Raw genomic sequence first — 22,207 nt, 5'->3', positions numbered from 1 at the left:
ATCTGTAAACTGGGCATGTTGGGTATCGTTTTACTCGTTGTAACCTCATCTTTTATATTTCATTTAAAAAATGGGTAATTTGTTGTGTTTTGGGGCATTTAATTAAATTTGTCACTAAATTTTGGGGTTTAATAAGGAGTTGCGCTAATATTGTGCAACATAAAAATTTTCAACTACCACCATTTTATTCTATGGGTCTTGGCATTCAGAAAAATATATAATGTTGGGGGGTTTTACGTCATTTTCAGGCCTAAAATGTGGAATATAACATGGGTGCAAAAATTGAAAAAAGGGCCTCAGTCATGAAGGGGTTAATCTTATGGAAATTACAAGTCTTTAAAGTACATCTTAACCCAAGAACAAATGTATTTGTTGCAGCTTACCAGTACTTGGATGTGGTGGCTACATTATTTTTTTCTGCAAAATCATTTCCCTTTTCACCTGTTTGTGGCAGTAACACAATCCTGGTCGTGGGTTGACAACACTTGCTGTACTATATCTATGGAGGAGCATTAACACACTCCCTGTCCTAAGGGGGCAGCTGTTGTATAGTTTACAGAGGTGAACTGGGCAGGGCTGATAACACTGCAGAGAGCACGGAAATTTAGGAGCTCACACAAGTCTAGAAAGACCAAGTGGTATTTTTTGCACGTATCAAACAAATATAACAAAACACTTTAAAATGTATACTTAAAAGCCCAAAATGGAGCAAGATAAGTTAATTGTTAGGGTTTGCATACATTTGAATGATAACCAGTTATGGCGGAATTATACCACAATTTGAAAACTGAGTCTTGAGGCAAATATTATTTCCGGGTATGCACAACAGGGTTGAATATAATTGTTTATATTTCTTTTAACTGAAAATTTCTGTTATTTGACCTGCTGGGAGACAGTGGGGTTGATTTACTAACCTTATAAACATGCCACGAACAAGTATACACCTCTCTAGTGTGTTCCCTCCCAGCATGATCTATTGGTGGAATCTAGACACCTTTGTAGTGTGTACACACCCAGCAGGTATGTTGTGCAAAGCCCTGCATGAATTGCAAGGTGATGTTGTGTAAATTAGCTCTATGTTGTGTTGCTTGCGTTGATGAATGCAGGAATGTAAATGCATGAGCTAACCATTTTTGTCTAAACTGTGAAGCAGCATTATATATGCATCATCTGCATGATTTTTCCATATATGGCATTAGTGGAAATATGCTTTTAGAGACTTTTTGGTTGATAAATACATTTTGCTGTGTAAAAATCACACGCACCTAGTGCGTGCGTGTGTGTGTTTAGGTTAGTAAATCACCCCCAGTGTGTGAATCCATGCAAATGAAAGATTAGCAACTATAAAATTCAGGTGATATCTAACCACGGAAACTTGAGCTAAATTGTCAAGCTGAGCTGATGTTAATAATACAACTACATAAGCAGGAATAGAAATCTTTCATAAGCAAGCCTAAACTGTTAAAATTAGGACGGATAACCCTTCCACCAATATTAGCAAGGCAACATGGAAGAAATGTTGTAATTGATAGTGTACAACAGATAAATAACGAAACAAATTCCTGCATTTCCCCTTTATACCAACTAGATTTCTTTGAAGTGTATGTTCACCCTTACAACAAACTCCTCTTATTTGCTCCCTTGTGGTCTGTTAAAATATAATTGAAAGTGTTGATATATCTGTCAGATCAGTGCAAAAATAACTTTTGATCCCACCAGAAGTTCAGTGCTGTGCTGTGTACTCTGCTATCTCAAACAATGTTATTAGTTCTTCCAGTTGTAAACTACAGTACACCTCACCCTATGTTATGGAGAGGGGGCGACAATGCTGTTCTTCCAGAATACAGTACAGCAAGTACAGTACAGGAAGTGATTAGTATGTTACTGTCAAGTGAAAATAAAGGGAAAAACAAAAGTCTAAAAAAAAAAGGAAACTGATACAGCCACCACATCTAAGGACTACTAAGCTGCAATAGATTATTATTCTTGGGTTTAGGAACGCTTTAGGCAAGCCATCTCCTTCAGTGGGCAACTCCTCTACTATTCTTTTGAAGTTGAAGAAATAACTTGTCAGCATCTCAGATAAACCCAGATCTTTTGCTGTTAAAGGTAGCTTTTGCTGGCGCATATAAATGTGCCATTGTTACAATTTACAAAAAGTTTTAGACTACTGACTGGTTTCCTAAATGTGTGATAAGCTATGATGGATAAAGATAGAGGGCAGAAGTGTCATGTTGTTTGTTGGTTAATGCTTTCTTGGCAAATCAGGGGTTTATCAGATTCTTCCCCAAGCAAAGGACGAGCATGCAGAGGCCTCTGAACCTAGTGAGGAAAGGCATTATATAGGACACATGTGATATGTTCATATAGAAACAAAACTCAGAGGACATTACCTCTCTGTCTGGTTTATGCGGCTTCATAAGCTCCACTGCTTGTCCCCTCCGTACCAACATTACTTGGGAGTCTCCCAGCCAAGCCACGTGCAACATGTTGCCACGAATAAAGGTCACCACACCAGTTGTACCACAACGGAGATTCTAGATAAGAAAAAATATATATAAGTGGCAATTATTAGGCAGTTACATTATAATCCTCTAACAAGGAGAATAGGACATGAGTAATCACTTTCATATCTGAGTCAGTTCTGGAACGTAAGTGCACTAAATGAAAGGAAAAAAATGAAAGGAAAGAACAAATAAAGTTAAATATGAAAATGTCAATTTCTGTTAAAGCAAAAAAAATATATTAAAAAATGTAGTTTTTTTTTGCTTTTTAGTAGCTGAAAATGCAATGTAGGATGCTTCTTAAAGAGGTTCTAAAGTCTAAACAAGCACAGTCCCATGGGTGGCTCTGCAACCTCCAAACAGTCCAACAACATTTTAACAACAGCTAAAGTGTAACATATTGATTAGAAATCTCTTTTAAAATGTAAAAACTAAATATCCGGTACTTCCTAGTCAGAACCAAGCCTAGACAGTTTAATGACTTTCAGATGCATAGGACAGAATAAATGTCATGCTATACAGCTGCCCACATTGTCAATGACCATTAAAGTGTATGTACAGCCTGAATTATGCATAATTCTGGATAGAGCAATGAAGGAATAGAACCTCTGTCAAGTTTTCATTGTTTTCTGTGTCCCCGGTGGGAAGATTTGCCCTCTCAGTTTGTCCTGTTGACCATTGTCACAAGGACAAAAGGTGATGGGAAATCAAAATTGATGGAACATCTGCTAATGGGGGAATCCTGCTGCCTCCAGATGACAATAGTCTAAGAGGTAAATTCCCTTGCCTTGTGGAGATTTCTCACTTCCTGTTGAGTCTTTAGGATAGAAAGTGATAGGAACTCTCCCCAAAGGCATATAGACAGCAGATTATAAAGTGTCAGGGGTTGAACCCTTCCCCACTCTATTCAATGCTATATAAGTAAAGATTAGACTGTACATTTCTTAAACATGAGAATGAAAACAGGTCTGTTCGTGTTGATTCAGGCTGCACTTATTCTGAAATACCAAGTACAAGTTATCCATTTAAAAGGACATTGGTGGAATCGGTTGCCGTGTTTACAAACATTCGTCATCATAGTCAAATCATCTCAACTTTGGATGAGGAAGGAAACTTAATTACTGATTTTTCTCATACAGTAAATACATACAGTTGTCAGATATTAAAACTGGACACCTTTCTCCCTGGACCAACTCCTTTGGACACAGTTGGTGTAGTACAAGGCTTATCATCTTTGAGTGTAGTGACAGCTTGATGCTGTTTTGTTTCTGCTCAATGTCACCTTGAGCTTTCTGTCAGCATGATAGATATCGTTGTGTCACGCGCACATCTGCTCCAATCTGAGGGAATATTGCTCGTGCATGGAATAATTTACCATCCATTCCCCGCCTCATTCTGCTTCATTCTCTCCCCTGCCAGTTCTATTGCTTCATGCACAGTGCTTGAGAGAAAGAAATCATAAAACCATTTAGTTCTAGTCAAGTGTATGCATTTCTTCTAAACCCACATATTGTATACCTGTGCCTAGATGAAAAATGAGCTGGCATTTACCAGGAGTACCTTTTCTAAATCAATTTCCCCCACTTAGCCATGAAATATGGGTCAGCTGGGAAAGAATAAAGCAGATTGCGGAATGCTGAAAAGTGCCCATTATGGCAATAATAGATATGCTCTGCACTAAGCTACTGTTATGTTTTACAGTGATAAAATAAACTGTTTGGATGGTTTCATAAGGAAAAGTTCATGATGTGCATAGAAGATGCGAATACCATTTACTGCCCCAAGTTGCACTTATGAATTCGAAAACGTTCATTTAAAGACAGGCTAGTACGAGGACTTGTGGATCCACTCTGATATTTCTGTTCTGCAGAAGGTTATGCAGATTGATCTATATTACAGCTGAACTCCAGGCAAAACTGGACATCTACAGTAAAATACACAGATTAAATACAATTAAGGGATCTGTCTTACCTGCCAACAGATTTGCATTTTGTCCATCCAGTTCTGAGGTTTGCATTGCTATCCCAGGTTTCCCTGACTGCTGATGGAGACCTGATTTTTCTCTGCTGCGCTCGAGTAACACTTACGGGTCTTCCCCATGCCCCAAGCTTATGACCGGACACTTTTATGAGAAGCAGCAGACCAATTAGCTCATTGTTCTGGTTTTTGTGCTTTTCTCTTATCAGCACACTTTCTGTACTGCAGCACAGCTGTTTGGCTCCTTGTGCTTCTCCCTCCTCCAGCCTGAGCCCTGCAGTACCAGGACTTCAAAAGGCTGATACCAAGTCAAATTCAGGTATTTAAACTTTTTGCATTTAAAAATATATTACCATAACCATTAAAATTACCAGAACTGCTTGCAGTCTTTGGCAAACTTCAAACTTGGAACCTTGCTTCCTCCTTTGCTTTCTATTTGGCCTAGGCTTTTGTCAAGGTAATATTTTGCTTTATGTCATGGCTGCCTTTCATTCCCTGGATGTCATCTATCCAGCATGCTCTTCTTTTATTTATATTTTATTTTATTTATGTCACTGTCTCTCACAATCTTACATAGCTCCTCTCCAGCCACGTTTCTTGTGATATTGCAAAACACTGGCCATTTTCTCTTAAATATTCCTTTCAACAGATGTAGTTTTGCTTCACTGACTTTATTCTCATGTTCGTTTAGTTGATTTTCAATATCCGCTGGTACCACCACAGTTCAAATGTTCTCTTTTATTTTCTTTTTTTAGAGACATTCTAGACATAGTGTTAGACAATGTGTTTGATTTGCGAAAGGCAAATAGGCTGTTCACTTTGCAAGGGAATTTTCCTTTACCTTAGCAATATTGTTTTTTAGGTTTTCTTTAATTCTTTAGGTATTGGAAGTTGGTTACTTGCTCTATTCTTTCATTTTTAAGGTTGTATTAATAAACAAACATAGAGCTGTATTAAAATGTGTCTTTTACATCTGTCTGGAGATTAGCTCCACACTTATGTTTTAAGGTATTTAGTAATAGGTGCAAAGGTCAGTAACCAATAGCAATTACTCAGAATGCATCTAATAGACAGACGGCTATAATAAAACCTTTATGTTACCGCTCATTACAGTGTTCTCAAGCAAGATTTAAAACAACACCTAGAGAATTAGAGCTCAGCTAGGGCACAACAGTCTGAAGTATGACAATGACCATGAATGTTAAGTTTATCAGCGCTAAGTCTGTAAACCATGTTTCTTCAACTTTCTCCAAGGATTGTGGACGGAAGATATTGGGATGATTTTTAGAAGAAGGGCATTTCAAATGGTTCTAACCGGAAGATTCAGAGCGTGCAAATAAACTTGTAGCTGCTTTTTATGGCAGCACTGTATAGAATTTCTTCCAAAGATGTACATTTAAAGTTCACCACCAAAGGTGCAGTTACTTATTTTGTACACCAAGAAGTGGGCTAGTAATGTGGTGGTGCTTAGGTGTCAACTTCAGTGATGGAGATCCAATCTTAGTTCTCTAGGTTAGGAAAGCAATAGATTGTAGGCCCGTCTTACAATCTTGTCTTGAATTGTATTGTATTGTGATTGTAATGTCTTCCTTATATTGTAAAGTGCTGCGCAAACTGTTGGCGCTATATAAATCCTGTATAATAATAATAATAGATACCCTGTCTAAACCAGATTCCCATTCCACTTTAACCAAAACTATGTTACTAAAATTGTTGGCATGATGGTCGATGATGCAGAATTAAGATGTGCATTTGTTTGGCCCAACCAAATTTATGAACCAAATACTTGCTTAGCAGCTAAATTTGACAATTTATTTCATACATTTCGAAATGTTTACTCATTTTTCTGTGTAATGATTCCTGTAGCCACTCATTTTGCTCCCCTTACATAAAATGAATGACCTATATATATGTCCCAGCTGCATGGATAGCTGTAATCATAAAAGTTTGCTTTTGCACGGTTTTTGTCATTTAATAACAAGACTATAACCTTTGGGAACTTGAGTAGCCATATATTGCCATCAAATGTATAACCATTGCCCAGTAGCTACAGCCATTGGAAATCTAAGTGTTGGTGCTGCACCCCCTTGCTGGATCATAAATAAGGACCAAATACTTTGGTAGTCCACTTGCCAATGGTACCTGTGTTGTCCCTTGTGGAAAGGGACACGGACACAAAATACAGCCACAAAAGACAATGATGACTTTATCCTCTGGTACCTACTAAAAGCCCACCTGTGACCAAAGTATGGACAATATACTATTTACATATTCTTAACAAGCAGTAAAAGAGCTTTAAAACAAGCCACCATTGACCTCTCTAGCTTTAATGTGTAGTAATTGATTCTTAATTATCCTCAAAAGACTACAACAAAATCATGTTTTAGTCGATTTCTAAAAGGCGATGTCTGTTCTCATAGTAAAAGCTAAGATTTAAATTTCTATGAACTTTAAAAATGAATTTTTTCCATAAAGCTTATGCCATTAACATGCATTGTGCCAAGGCAGCCCATTCATTTGAACGGTATTTCAAAACACACCAAAAAAGGCGAAGGTAACATCTCTGGCAATGCACATTTGGTGTGATGTAACATGTCCATCAATAAGGTGCACTGAGGTGCCATTCAGAATTAATCCACCAACACATATAACATGCCTTATCCCAACGCAATAGCGTAAATGGGACCTTACTGCAGGGAAATCTTCTTGGTGCAAGTGTTTTAACCCTTATGCTGCTAGAGCTGTTTTAAAAAAAAAAGCTATTTTGTTTTATACACGTTAAAATTATATTTTAGGCCTGAAAATTGATTAAAGCCCTCCAAACTATACATTGGATGGGGGTAGATAGCACAAGTGTGGGGAGTGTAGATGTGATCTATAAAGCTGCCCAAATCACTTCTACATAACAGCCAACTGTTGTCTGAGGGAGTGTAAACACATCCAGAAGTGTGAATGCAGCTCCATGTTGCCACGGATGTAGTTCTTATGTCAGTGGCAGTGACAGGGTTAAATTACAATGATCGATTCCCCTGCAGCAAATGCGTATTGTGTATAATAATATCATAAATATCACCTGAAACATGTTTTGTTTCATAAATACATAACCATACTACAGTATTTTATATATGCCCACAAGTTAGGTAGAGCTTTCCTATTCAAAATGTAGTCAACACAAGCTGCAATAGCTGCATTTCATATAAGATCCTGGAATCTGCAGCCTACGAACGAGCAGGACTGTTTTATAATATTCTCTGAGAATTGAATTCTGCACCGTATTAATCACTCTTGACATCTGAGATATAATTAACTGCTAGGCGGAGGATAGAAAGAGCAACCAAGAGCTCTTTAAAGAAAATGATAAATGAAAGAATTAGGACCCGTCTGAATTTATTTTCCTCCTATAATCATTTGTGGACTCTCAAAACGGAGGCACACTATTAATATCCACACTCTTATAAGTTTTCTTAGACCTTCATAGCATAGTGTAGAACTAAGTCAATGAAGTCAAAAGAAAACTGTCTGTATTATCATTATAGAGAAGCTAAATGTTAATAACATCATTAAAGTGCATCTCTAGGCAAAACCATTTTTTCAGAACTGAATACAGTTAGATCTTATGTTAAGATGTACTGCAGTCTGGGTCCCCAATGTGGAGATTGACCCCTCTATTTGTACTAGTGACCACTGTTACCGAGAAAGAAAGTGAGGAGAAATGTCCCTAGTACAAGGTGAGGGAAAATATTTTAATAGGGACACCGGTTCAGGGCACAACGGTCTAAGAGGGGTGGTTCTGGATCAGGCTGGAACCATGACAAACATATTTCTAACCGCTACTTTTCTAGTAAACTGTAGTGGTCACTGTTGGCTTCTTTTGACAAAAGGGAGAATTAGGCAACAAAGGGCCACTTCTACCCTATTAAATGCTATGGGTGTATGAGAACAGAAGCCACATTTACAGAGATAACAGAATAGATATATGGTGCTCTTAACCCAGAGCAAAAAAAGAATTGTACAGAAATTTGTCTTGCAGACAACAGAGTCTTTTGTTATTATAAAAATGCATTTTTCACACTGCCTTCACCACTCTTTAGTGCTTCCTTATGCATCTTACATTATTTCTCTTAGTTCTCTTCCAGGTTAAATGATGGTAATTTTCACTAAATTCACTTCCTGTAAGTCCAAGGCATCATGGACACAGCTCCTTGGGTATCACACCTGTCTGGGTTTACAAGAGAATGTAAGTGATGTTCTCTACAGCACCATTCCACTGCTGATGCTGGAGGAGAAGGGGAAGGACCACGGACAGTTGCATGACCATATGCGACTCTGTCGCAGTCAAGAAACACAGCCAGGTCACCTCCCTTCCCCTAGCCCTGTGACTGGGCAGTGAAGCAGCAGCAAATGACTGATGGTCATCTTTCTACACCTACTTTTCCCAGTCTAAAGGTGCCCATACACCTTACGACCATCGCAAGACTTTTGTCTTGCGATGGTTGTATGCTCATTAAAAGCCCGTACGATCTGCCCACCTTGGACGGGCAGATCGTACTTGCGATCATCGGAAGCCCGCCCCGCTGAGGGGATGACGATGACGGCAACGGCAATGCAGAACGGGCAGTGTGCGCGTGCGCACACCGGCCCGTTCCGCAGCTATCGGACGAGCAGGCTAGAACCCCGCCGACAATCGTACGATTCTCGGCGGGTTTTCGAGCATGTTGGTTCGACAAAAGACGTGCGACCGTACAGTAGAAACGGTCGCACGTCTTCGTTCACACTGCTCGATTCTCGTACGATCGCGGGATTTCGCCCGATTCTCGTACGAGAATCGAGCAGTGTATGGGCACCTTAAGTGTTGCTGTAAAAGGGATTTCAAGAGACTGATAAGCACGTCAAATTCAGTTGTTCACAGTGGTTGGAACAATTTTTTTTTTTTTAATGAATAGATAATTCATTCTTCGATATTAATATCTGCCTGGGGTTTAACTGTAAGTACCATGGAAAGCACATTTTCTTTTGTACAAAATTCATAACTATATAGTTCTAAACTTTCTGCATGGACAAACTACTTAAAAGCTCCCTTATGTCACAACTCTTGGACCTAGTTTAACCACATCAAGACCAGGTGTTTAGACCCCCTTCCTGGCCAGGCCATTTTTCAGTATTCAGCGCTGCAGTTCTTTGACTGATTAGGAAAAATTAAAGAAAATTTTGAAAAAAAAAAAAAGTATTTTTTTACATTATGTTAGGAAACATTTATTATTACCCAGTTTTTTGGTAAAATATAAAATTAATTAAGAAAAGTGAAAACAAACCCTAATTTGCTGTATACTGCTACAACAGATTTAGTCTACATAAAACCGCATGTAATCATACAATTATAAATGGTAAACTGCATTTTTTTACAGTAAAAAGTTACTTTATTTGCCTTAGGGCCTCATATAAAGTTTTAAAACAGATAAATCATACAGACAATCAGAGCAGCACCCTCTAATTCTCCATTTCTTAAGGGCTCACTGAATATAAATTGCAAATACAATAACAAAATACAAATTGTTGCAAGGTATTGAGAATTATAAAAATGTACGTAAGATGGACTACATATTGTCCGCCATCATGCTATTAAAGATGGGCATCCAATGGCTCACATATCTCTCTTCACACAATGTTTTTATTTATAGACTGCTTATTACAAATCTATCCAAAGCTGCTTTGTTATGAATGGACAACCTTTACTTTCATGTTGGGCATTGTTTACAAGTTGTTCATTTTTGTGGCTCGTCCGTGATATACATTTAGTTCACTATTTGCAAACTAGATGACAGCAATGGCTCCTATAAATGAGTCCTTCTGATTTCAAGAGACTGATTCTATCTGCAAACTGCAGAGTTGTCACCCAGGGACCAGCTTTGTATAAGTGTTATATTTTACCTTGATACAATTTTTATGTGTTATAATAAGTATATTCAGTGGGCTACTAAAAAATTGAGAATTGGCTCTCATTTCCGAGGTGATTCAATGGAGGTGATTTACTAACCTAAACACACGCACGCACCAGGTGCGTGTGATTTTTACACAGCAAAGCGTATTTATTAACCAAAAAGTCTCTCAAAGCATATTTCCACTAATGCCATATATGGAAAAATCATGCACATGATGCATATATAATGCTGCTTCACAGTTTAGACAAAAATGGTTAGCTCATGCATTTACATTCCTGCATTCATCAACGCAAGCAACACAACATAGAGCTAATTTACACAACATCACCTTGCAAATTCATGCTTGGCTTTGCACAACACACCTGCTGGGTGTGTACACACTACAAAGGTGTTTAGATTCCACCCATAGATCATGCTGGGAGGGAACACACTACAGAGGTGTATACATGTTCGTGGCGTGTTTATAAGGTTAGTAAATCAACCCCAATGTTTCTCTTTATGTTCATTGTTTTTAAGGCTTTTTATGAGCTCCTAGGAGCAAATAAAATACCAGAAAGAATGCAGGTTTTCCACTTATGGCTATATGATTAAACACATTTTTACATATTAATATTCTTAGAGGTCTGTTGCAGTCACATAAATAAGGATTTTGTTTATGTATTATACTTCCAACAGTACCAAGAAACCACAGGAACCTAGAAGCCCAGGCTGAAATAGTGGGTTTGTTGTGACTTACTATTGTTAAGTGAAAATGGAAACAGAGGTGATCCCAGTAATGAACCCAATTTTCCAAAGCCAAAATTTAGCCCACAGTGTATATATAATGCAAAGCAGAAAATCTAATTGATGGCACTGGGCAAAAGCTCAGTTTTTTTGCTACCAGACCACTACAGAAGAGAAAAATGTCCTCATTCAAGGTGAGATCTGGGTGAGGAAGGTAGGAAATGTGTCCTATTTGATGGGATTAGGATCACAGTTGGGATCACTGACACAATTAATGTATAAGTCCTAGGCATTGGCACATTTCATGAATATAGGCATTTGAATACTGAATAGGAATGTTAATGCTTGCAGTAAGGGACATAGATATAAGTCACTGGGTACATTGACCCATTTAATTGGGAGCAATGGTTCATGTAACTAATTGGGGGTATTGCCACATCTAATTAAGTGCGTCATTAAGTACTGATATGTAACTCTGGTATTGACCTATTTAAATACAGGGATGGCAGCTAATTAAATAATTAGGGCAAAAAGAAAGATTGGTGGATTTGAAGCATTAATAGATAGCTTTTATCATGATTAGGGCATTGCGACACTTTATTGGATAATTCAGCATTTTATTAATTTTATTAGAACTATAAAGTGACTATTGAAATTCTGGTAACTTACAATCAGTTAAGTCAAATTTTGTTATGATACGCTCTGCAATATATCAACATGAAAAGCATTCTCCCAGGTTCATGACCTTACAATAAAAGATCTCAGGAGGTAGTTTTCATATATTATAGCTTGATGGTAGTATTGTTCAACTTCTACATTTGTTTGCTGGGCTTAAACTGAAAATACTTGCCTGAACTTCCACTTGTACCACATAGCAGACACTCTGGGTACCTGCACATCAATCTAATTTTCAGATTCAGTAACCTAGGACTTCTGAATCAAAGTGTGCTCAGGAATGTAAATGTCAACCCAGGAAAGACCTGACCCTACCCCTTCCACTTCTTAAGCCCCTCTGTCCAATAGGGCCATCCATTATAATGGTGGGCCAATAATAAGGCTTACAAGGTAGAAATGAGTAGCAACAGGCTTCCAACCCAGGGATCTGGGTTGATATTTTGCATAAACTTTATAGCGTGACCTAAGATTTGGGGCCCTATTATAATGAAGAGGAAAACTAAGCAGACGTGCCACTGACCTATGGACAACATATCAACACAGTGGTTGGCTGTGAGTAAACGTGTTCCGAATTTAGAATATTACTGTAAATAAGCATCAGTGAGAGCATAGTGTATTTTTTTACTCTGGTCACTTTAAAGGTTCTCTACCAACAGTGACCAGCTTCAATAAACACTGGTTCTGGCCCACTGGCTGGCTTTGGAAGGTAAATATCAGTTCAGTGAGTAAAGAGAGTTGTTTTATAAATATACACACACATTACTCTTCCTGAGAAGGCCTTGAATTGTTTACTGTTTGATGTAGGACTTGAGGCTATGAATAATAAAATTAGTTATTTGATTTGGCTGGATGCATTTAAATCTTTACACCAAATGTAATATATTTTATTCAGTCAGTTGCTGTGTTATTATAAAATGTACAGTTTCCTTGCAGATGAAAAGGCAAACTATGAACAAAACAAATATGGATTCCTGCTTTGCAGACAGTTTATCAGAATCAGACTCAGAGCTTTCAATATATTGGGTGAAATTCATAAAAAACAGGAGCAGACAGAATCTGGAGCAGTTGTCCATGGCAACTAATCAGTTTTAACCGATTGCAGACTGTCCACTGTATTAAAACAGCTGGTCCACTGGCACATTGTTCCGGCAAGACGTACCTGTCATTAGACAGCGGAGAACAGTGGCTCTAGACATAGAGCCAATCGGACTGGGTCTGTGTCCTGTGACAATTGGACACCAGCACTGTGCCCAATGTTTACATTGCCAAGCCCTCCCCTTACATCAGGGGCAGAGGAGAGTAATGCGAGTAATAAATGGATGAGTCATCCATTCATTATTTACTAAATTAAAAACAAGCTGCATCAGCAAAAAAAATATTTTTTTTTAAACCCTTTCACCCCCACCTCCTCTCCTATATGTGTTAGTTCCATTCAATCTCTGCTCTGGTGTGTGTGGATTACCCCTTCATCTCCCTATCCTGCACATCTATACATTAACCCCTTCATCTAAATCCTCCAAATGTAATTGGCCTGTAAATTAACCCCTTCACCTCACTCTGTGTATGACCTATACATTTATTATATCTAGTGCACTATTACCAAGTTCCATGTTTTATCCCCCTCAATACCGGCATGCCTCTTAATGTCCAAAAATGACAGCAAAAAATCAGATCACCTTGGAGTGTCTACTTTCCAAAAAGGGGTAATTTTAGGGATTTTCAGACTGTCCTGAATTTTTTATTATCTATGATTTATAAACAAAAGTAAGAGAAAACAGGCTTTTTAGTAAAATGTTTTGGTCTTTTACTTTATATAGTAACATTTTTTAAAATAATAATGGTTATTAAATATCACTAAAAGATAGCTCTATTTGTCCCCACAAAATTATATAAAATTAATTTTGTGACAATGTTGCGTGATGGAGAAATTCTCAGCTAAACTTGTACAGTGATGAAAAATTTTAAATGGCCTGGTAATGAAGAGGGTGTAACATGCAGGTACTGAAGTGGTTAAAAAGCAGAGCAATGAATATAAAACCATGAAGCACATCAAAATACATGGAGGTTGCCTAATAAGCAATAATACACAAAGGTAGCAATACAGTTCAACTGAGGCCAAAACTTTTTTTTGTTTTGGATAGAGAGAGGAGGGATTAGAACACTTGTCAGGTTTTTCTGTCCCAGTTAGGAAGATTCACCCTCTCTATGTGTCCTGGTTACTGTTATCACTGAAAGCTAAAGTAAAAGAAAATCCAAAACTTTGGGTTGTCACCAGAACAGTAATAGATGGGAGATCTTCCAAAGGGGACACTAGTTTTGGTGACCATGATGACCATCATTGATTTCCCTCTCTTTGGAGGTATTTCCTCTGACTTTCTGCCAACAGACAGGAAGTGAAGATAAATCTCCACTGTGGGACACAGCAAAAAAAGCGGACAGGGGTTATAACCCTCCTTTACTCTATCCAAAACTAAAACAAAAATTAAAAAATGTAAGTAAAAAAGAGTAAATTCATTTTATATGTCCTATGTTCTATTTGTGTAAAGTTTTTACATATAACACGCTTTAAGGCTTAATCAACCAATTTTTTTTTACATCTGTGAAATTTGAATGGGTCCTGAACAAACAGGATTTACTAAGTCTTGCTACAACATATATGCCAGTCTATTGTAGCTCATGAAGCTTTACTGAGAGCCATGATTATATAACAAATTATTGCCAAGTTATGATAATTACAGAAATAACATATAAGGGATATACTATTGATATAGTTATCTTTTGTAACAGAACAGTTTTGTAATATTCAATAATTTAAAAAACTGACCTCACGGGCTGCTTTTTTTACAAAGCTTTCATCTGTGATGCGGAATGCTTGACACAAGGCTTCTGCTGGGTCCTGAGGGAATACCTCTTGACGTACTAAATTTACATGTAGGTGGAGAGAGGCGTAGATGGCAGCGTCTACTCCTCCATGTCCATCAAACACAGCAAAGTAAGCTTGCTCCTCTTGGTCCTGGAAATTAAGAGAAGGACATTATGTAAGTAGAACATCCAAAGTTTCTGTATGGCTTTGCTCCTGTATTGGGTGTCCAACATTTTTAACTTTATCAGAGATTACATGCATTTAGTGTGTTCTGTTTATACTAGTAAATGCTATAAGAGGGCCAATCTGTTCAAAACGAACATTTCAGTGTTTTCTAAATGCCAGCGTATTATTATTATTATTAGGGACAAAAGACAGAACTTTGCTCCACGTTTTGAATTCTGCTTACTTATCATGACAATTGGGAAAGGTACCACTCTAGATTTTTAGATTTTATAATATTAAATGATGCTCTAAAAAGGAGCCAAAACTTATTTATTTTATTTTTTTTAACAAGAAGTGAGACTCCAAGATGGGCAGAAATAGATCCAGGTACTTTGGTGGGGAAATTATACCTTCAAGAGATACAAAAAAAAAATATGTAGTCAGTGACTACTTGCCAAAACGCAACTATGACTAAAATATCAGTTTAAGGTCAACTAACCATTGTTTTATAGATTATGCAAGGTTGGTATACATCTATTCATCAGCATTGTTCATTTCCATTACATACAGAAGGAAAAATATAATTTCTTCAAAGGATCCATCCACTCAAATGTGATATTTAAATTACTTGGAGTCTTGAGGCCGAGACATGAGATCTTCCCAAGAACCCACTGAGTGCTAGTGTTAGATTTTAGTGTACATATGACATATGAAACAAATATGTTGGTCACACCAAGACCAATAGTAATAACTATTTACAAAGTAATTACTAACACTAAAATCTATCCTAAACTCCTGTGAATAAAGAGAAGTAAAAAAATAGATGCTGTTGAGCTGACTTACAAAAGAAGCGGAGAATCTTCCCTCAAAAAATTGTGTGAATATTCACTTTAATTATCCAATCATGTGAAAAGCACCTGCAAAGTATTCAAAGTGCATTTGCATTTTACATGATTGGATAAGTCCTTATATGTCTGTCCACGCATTCTCATTGTGGCTTGAAGACCACATAAATTCATATACCATTATTTATTCCTAGTCTAGAACAGTAATAAGAGACACCAGCATATAAAATAACAGTATGAACACTTCTAGCTAGTAGTAGTTAGTCGCATTCAACTGGTCTTATGTTGTAATGTTGCACACATGGTTTAAAGATTAGAACTTCAGAAATACAAGCTTTTAGTGAACATAAACTCAGTGGAAAAAAACATCAAGTTTACATGGGAAGAGGCACAGAATAACAAAATTACCCTTTTTGGACTATGTGTTACATGCTATGACTTGGACATTAAGGTCTACAGGAAACCTGCCCACACCAACCAGTGTCTGCTTTTTTCACTCCCATCACACACTTCAAAAAAAAAAAACTGGGTACCATTACAACTTGAACACTGGGCTGAGATGGTTACAAGAAATAGTGTCAAAAGACAAAAAACACAGACATTTTAGGAGTGCTTTGAAAGTTTGTGACTACCCAGGCTGGCTTTTCTTTAAAATATCCACAAGGCCAAGCAAAAACACAGGGCCATCAAACAGGAGGGAGAAAGAGAACACAATCATCCTGTATGTAGCTGGAGTGACAGAATAACTCAGAAGGATCTTTACCAATCATTGCATCCATGTGTCTTCCAAGCCCTGGAATACACTGTACAGGAGACAGAAGCTTGTACACACAAAAAACAAACAAAAAAACACCCAGACACAAGAGAAGTAACTTGGTATATGAAGTAAATGTGTTGTGAAAAATGTGAAGACCTGTACATTGGGGGAGACAAAACAGCCTCTCAGCAAACAAATGGCATACCACAGGAAGACAAATTATATAGGTCAAGGCTCACCAATCCTTCCATTCCTTAAGAAAAGGGGACATTCTTTCAAGGACAGTGAGTTACACATTTTGGACAGAGAGGACAATTGGTTCAAATTAGGTAGAAAGAGATAATCTACCTCAAACTGAAACAACTATCCCTAAACTTGGGTGGGGGCCCCTCGACATCCTCTGTCTTCCACATATAATGCCATCTTAGCATCTCTACCCAGACAACTTGAAAATTCAAACCTTCAGCCATGTAAATTGAAGAATCAACACCTATGCAGATTTTCTGACACCAAAGGTTTTATGTATTGCAACTAAAACCGGGTGGTTCCACAACTTTCATACCTCCCATCCTGTTCGTGGACAAACATCATCTGCCTTGACACATTTCATGATAACTGGATTAAGGTTACTGACCTACTGGTGTGGATATAAATGCTGGGGATCCTGATACAAATGTTCCTGGCACTCATTAGAACTGGAGAGGTAGTTTGAATAAGCTACGAAACGTCTTAAACAATACAGAACAAGTCCGTTTGAATGTGACCAACTACTACTACAGTAGTTATACTATAACCTGGATAAATGAGAACCTTCACCGGCAAGAGGAATACTTGCTCCATATTGTGCGCATGTGTGTTACTTTATCATTTGTGTGATTATATATAGGCATATGGGATCCTGGTAACACATTTCAAATGTGTCCAAATGTTTGGGTAGTTTTTATGTGGTTATACATTTTTATTATGGAATTATAGTGTAAATAAAATCTATTAATAGTTGGGGAAAATGTGGACATCCATTGTAAAAGCAATACATTTAACAACAAAAAGCGATCTCACAAATGGTATCAAATAGAGTGATGTTTATATTGAGGCATATCAAGAAATGCTCAGATTAGGTTCAACCAAAAGACATGTAATAAATACAGGCGAGCTTCTCATTTTCTTTTTTCCATTATTACTAACCACATTTTAGGTCACTTTCCAGAATCTAGCAATATGTGAACAAATCCACATTAGATGCTAGAAATCAGTATTCAACTCTTCACATTTGGGGATATGGATTCTTTAAGAAGGCAAGCTTTTAAGCTCTAATAATACTTGTTGTACTAAAGAAAGTTTAGTTAGCTAATTGATGGAAGTTACAGCAAAGTAGGTAAGAGAAAAGCATCTTCCTAGACAACATTGTTTGGCTATTTAACGTAATACTTTATAAATTGATATCACAAAATTATTTTGGGATTTTAGAGAGGAATCAATATCACCCGATATTTTATAATTCATAAATCAGATGTGCACAGAGGAGCAGATGTCACCATTGTAATTTGAATAGGCAGCTCGGGCCTAAAGTAGGGTATACAGGGGTAGTTTTTTGCACGAACATTCATACGAAAAATACAGTCGGCAGGTTCGTTACTGGCATCAGAAACTGTTAGAAATTTTGTTTAATTTTCACTTTTATTTAACAATTCTTTGGGAATGAATGGAGATTCTGAATAAAAACCACACTCAGTTAGAAGATTTTATTATACTAATTGACCCATATTTAATTAATATGAAATTCTAACCTATTCTATGTATATCCCATTTATTTCGCACCCAGCCACTAAATGGCTATTGCCAGGCTTTCGGTCAGATAATACTGGACATCTGTGGACCCTCCGACTACAAACCACAGCAGGAGACAAGATATCTCTAGGCAGGTAGGGTGACACCTCATGAGGTGATTGGCCAAATGACTAGAGCTCCTCTTACATCCGTATCCCAATAAATTAGGGAGCTGTAATTAAGAACTTGGTATTTGTCTGGGAGAGTGTATTTAAGGAAAAGGCATTTACCATTTTATTTTTGGTCATTAGCCTACAATCTTTGTATGTAATTTTCTTTCTTTGTAATTTTGTAAATATTTCCTATGCACTGCCCACATAAGGATAATAAAGTATAAAATGAATAAGTGGTCTTCTGTGTACTAAACTACGAATTAATACTCTGAGAGAGATTGGTTATTGTTACTAGTGTCTGTACGCTCGGTTGTAAGCACACTGTTAATCTGCATGAAATTGCATCATGTAATTGTAGATTGCCTGCAGATTAGGGTCAACATGTATAAATTAGCAGATCTGCCAGACAGAGATCTATGCGTGTATTGTTTCCTAGCAGACCAGTCAACTGACAAACTGAAGTTGGTGGCAGACTACTGTGAGTCGTGTGTGAAAGTGGTAGCACAAGGAGTCCACCTTGTAGGATAGCTTGAGAAATCGCAGAAGTGTGCGTTAATAACTTAAATCACTTGGCTGCTGCACATACCTTAGTGTGCACCAGATTGCTTGTAAGATTTGTATCTGTGTGTGTTCAGTAAGCTAACTTTGGGGGAGTTGTCGCCCTCCAGTGGCAGGCAGTGGTTTTCACAGAAGTGTTTCATCAACCCAAAGTAAGGCCCTCCTCTGCCAAACAAGGACCCCGCTCCGGTTAGCAAATCGCCGCGGGTGGGCTATCCTTCTGTGACAAATTTCAGAACCTGTAACACCAGTATCATCATGAAATCCAGTAATGTAACTAAAGGGGAAGATAGTGAGGGGATTTTAGAGAAAGCCTAAAAAACACACTGCCGATCGAATAACTACAACTATACTAACAGTTTGTTAAAGTTCATTGAATTCACTACAACATTTATGCTAAAATGAAATGCTTTACACTTACGTTAGGTTATCTACTAAATTTCTGGCTACAGTTTCACAATTCACCATATTAATCTAAAGTGCCACTGAAAAGTAATAAACACATCTTTATTTGTCAGTGTCATTGGACACCCCTCCCACTACTCCTACTTACCTCTATATGCCATAACACCATAACACAGACGTCATACCATCAGATTCACCTGTTGCGGTTATCCCCTTCTCTTCTCTACTCATGGCCACCATACAACACTGTACTTGCAGAGGTCAGAATATGGGGCATCATCTTCCTATGCACTTTGCAGCAGGTAAGTGAGAGGGTAAGGGACCTGCAGCAAATCCCCACTTCAGGCAAAATGATCTGCTTACTATTTATGAATCATAGGCAGCATGTCTAGTTAGCTAGGCATATCTTGTACAGTAACAAGGTCTCGAACACAGCTGAGAGAGTATGCTATGTTGGAGAGACAGATGAAAAAGGGAGTTAGCCCACTAGCTCTAAACCGTGAAACATTTCATAGCATACACCTTTATTCTCTTTTCCAACAAACATGTTCCAACTCTTTGTAATGTCAGCAAAAACAAAAAACACCTACATTTCCAGCACATAAAATGAATAAAAAAAAGAATAAGACAAATGAATTATTTACAACAACAAAAAAGAAGAACTCCAACTTTTAGAGATTGTGGAGCTAAGGCAAGTTTAATATTACGGTCTATAATACTTACCTCTCTTGCCCCAATCCACACATCTTCAATTGTAAAATTTAGGAGCCAGCACACATCATCTCTCCTTCTTTACACCCAGACGTGCCACCAGCTATTTCTTGGAGACACCCCCCTAGACTTCTGAGACTGCCAACTAATTCTGGCTCCTAACAAATCTTCACACTGGGAAAAGCAGTATGTCAACTTCTGAACATTACACCTAAAAGATCTATATATTGTGGGCATGGAGGTAGGTTTAATGCACATGATTACACCTACCTCACCCACATCTAGAGCTCTATCACAAGGCTTGTGTAAGTATACATGACCCTTCATACCCTTTACATGTAAAAATAATCTATCTGTATATGCTTTATGATTGAAGTGATAACTTTTCATCCTCATGTTAATTTAGGCTGTAACAGTCTATTTTGAAACTAAAATGAACTGAATTATTACTTCCTGAGCCTATCACTTGTCACATCTCCTCCCCTTAACGGTCTGAGATTAATACGTTGATTATATCTCTTTTGAAACATGCATGTCTAATATCGTGTACTGTCAGGGTTGAAATCTATACAGAATGTGATTTAATACAAAATCTGGAATATTTAAACCAAATAAAATCTAAAAATAAAACAGCAGACATCCTATTTCCCATAAATAGATTTAGAATTTGGGTGTATAAACAGAGCAGGTGCTTTGAAACAAGTTTTAGTCTTGAGGAATATAAATGTAAAAAGAAAAATTTCTAGTTAAAACATTCCATAGATTGTATGCAAACTTTCACGTCACTAATATCAATTTAAAGATGTTTGCCTAATCATCCCTAGCTACTGAAAACATCTGCTTACTGGAGTAAAATTGATAGCTTTTCAAAGCTTGTTATAGCCTAACTACAGTAAATGATGATACTTTTGTGTTGGGTAGAATGTGATCAGGGAACAGTGTGGGCACTTAGACTTGGATGTTAGATTGAAAATGTAAAAGCACGATGTTCCACCATCTATCTCTTTCCTTGACTAATGCTGCTGCCTATACCTGTCAGTTTGCCTGTAGATAACCCAATTATGTGAATGAGGTAGATGTAGCAAATCTCCAAACGACGGCTCTGTAAGCAAGTATAACTGCAGAACATACATGCATAATATACACACACACATAGATAGATATATATATATCTATACACACACTTTACCCAACACGTTTGACAGATTTAAAAATGTGCACTGAGAATCCAACTGGGAATTGAATATGCAAATCTAAATTTGGGAGGTAATCCAAACATAAATAACATTTACAGAATTTCTTCATGGGCAACAATGAGAAGAAATTGTCAGAGAAACTTCCTTGGTAAGTCTTCATATTACAGCTTTGTACTTTAATAAAACTGCGCATACCAGATTCCCAATGTTGGAATAGAGATGAAACAGCAGAAACCTAGATTTGAGGGTGTCACAGAGCATGTGTTATATACATTATTTTGTATTGTATTTGTAAAATGTTACTAATGCCATCGCAGTATTTGGAGAAGCGTCTAACATCTCCTGATTGTTACCTGGCAGGGGGATGGGTGTGCATGGCCTAAACATTTGAAAAGATCTCTGCCATCCTCATGGGGATGGCAGAGATCGGCCAGGTAAGAATCAGGAGGTGTTAGGAGGCTGTTCTGAAAATACTGCAATGGCATCAGTAACATTTTAGAAGTGCCAAAGGCTGTGGTGATGCAAAAGACATTCTATGCGTAGAATTTTTTTTAAATCTCAGTCCTGGGTACTACAGAGTTGAATAATGTGCTTTGCAATCATCTACGTGTTTGTAAAATAATATTTGGGCCTGTTTTGTGATCCTTAACAGTGGGAATTACAAAAATAGAACATGCGCTCCTCTGTAGCTATTGCATTTGTAAAAAGTTCAGTTATACATTTTCTCAAGCACTGTTATGATGGTGCATCCACATATAGTCACCTCTGTTGGTCTCTTCCCATTTCCATATTAAAACACTTTTGAGTTTTCAGTATGGTACATATAAGAGATTCATAATAGACTGGGTTTCCAATGTACAATAAGAAAAAAAACTGTATTGTGGTGGTACAATTAGAAGCCAGTCACATAAGACCCCTGCACACAACTCAAAGGGGTTAAGAAAGCACC

General features: G+C 37.5%; 1 protein-coding gene across 1 annotated transcript in view; it reads right to left on the bottom strand.

Annotated features, from left to right (window-relative positions):
- PPM1E (protein phosphatase, Mg2+/Mn2+ dependent 1E) overlaps positions 1-22,207 on the bottom strand; it is a 51,469-nt gene that overhangs the window by 12,067 nt on the left and 17,195 nt on the right. Inside the window, exons 4-5 of the mRNA XM_018561704.1 lie at positions 14,643-14,831; positions 2,394-2,537 (exon numbers count right to left, since the gene is read on the bottom strand). Coding sequence (XP_018417206.1) covers positions 2,394-2,537; positions 14,643-14,831 — 333 coding nt within the window. The remainder of the gene's footprint in view (positions 1-2,393; positions 2,538-14,642; positions 14,832-22,207) is intronic.

Source organism: Nanorana parkeri, unplaced genomic scaffold, assembly GCF_000935625.1.
Source record: "Nanorana parkeri isolate BGI_ZX_2015 unplaced genomic scaffold, ASM93562v1 scaffold539, whole genome shotgun sequence".
In the NCBI taxonomy this organism is placed as follows: domain Eukaryota; kingdom Metazoa; phylum Chordata; class Amphibia; order Anura; family Dicroglossidae; genus Nanorana; species Nanorana parkeri.
The sequence above is the reverse complement of the archived record's forward strand: the minus strand, read 5'-3'. Positions and strand labels throughout refer to the sequence as shown.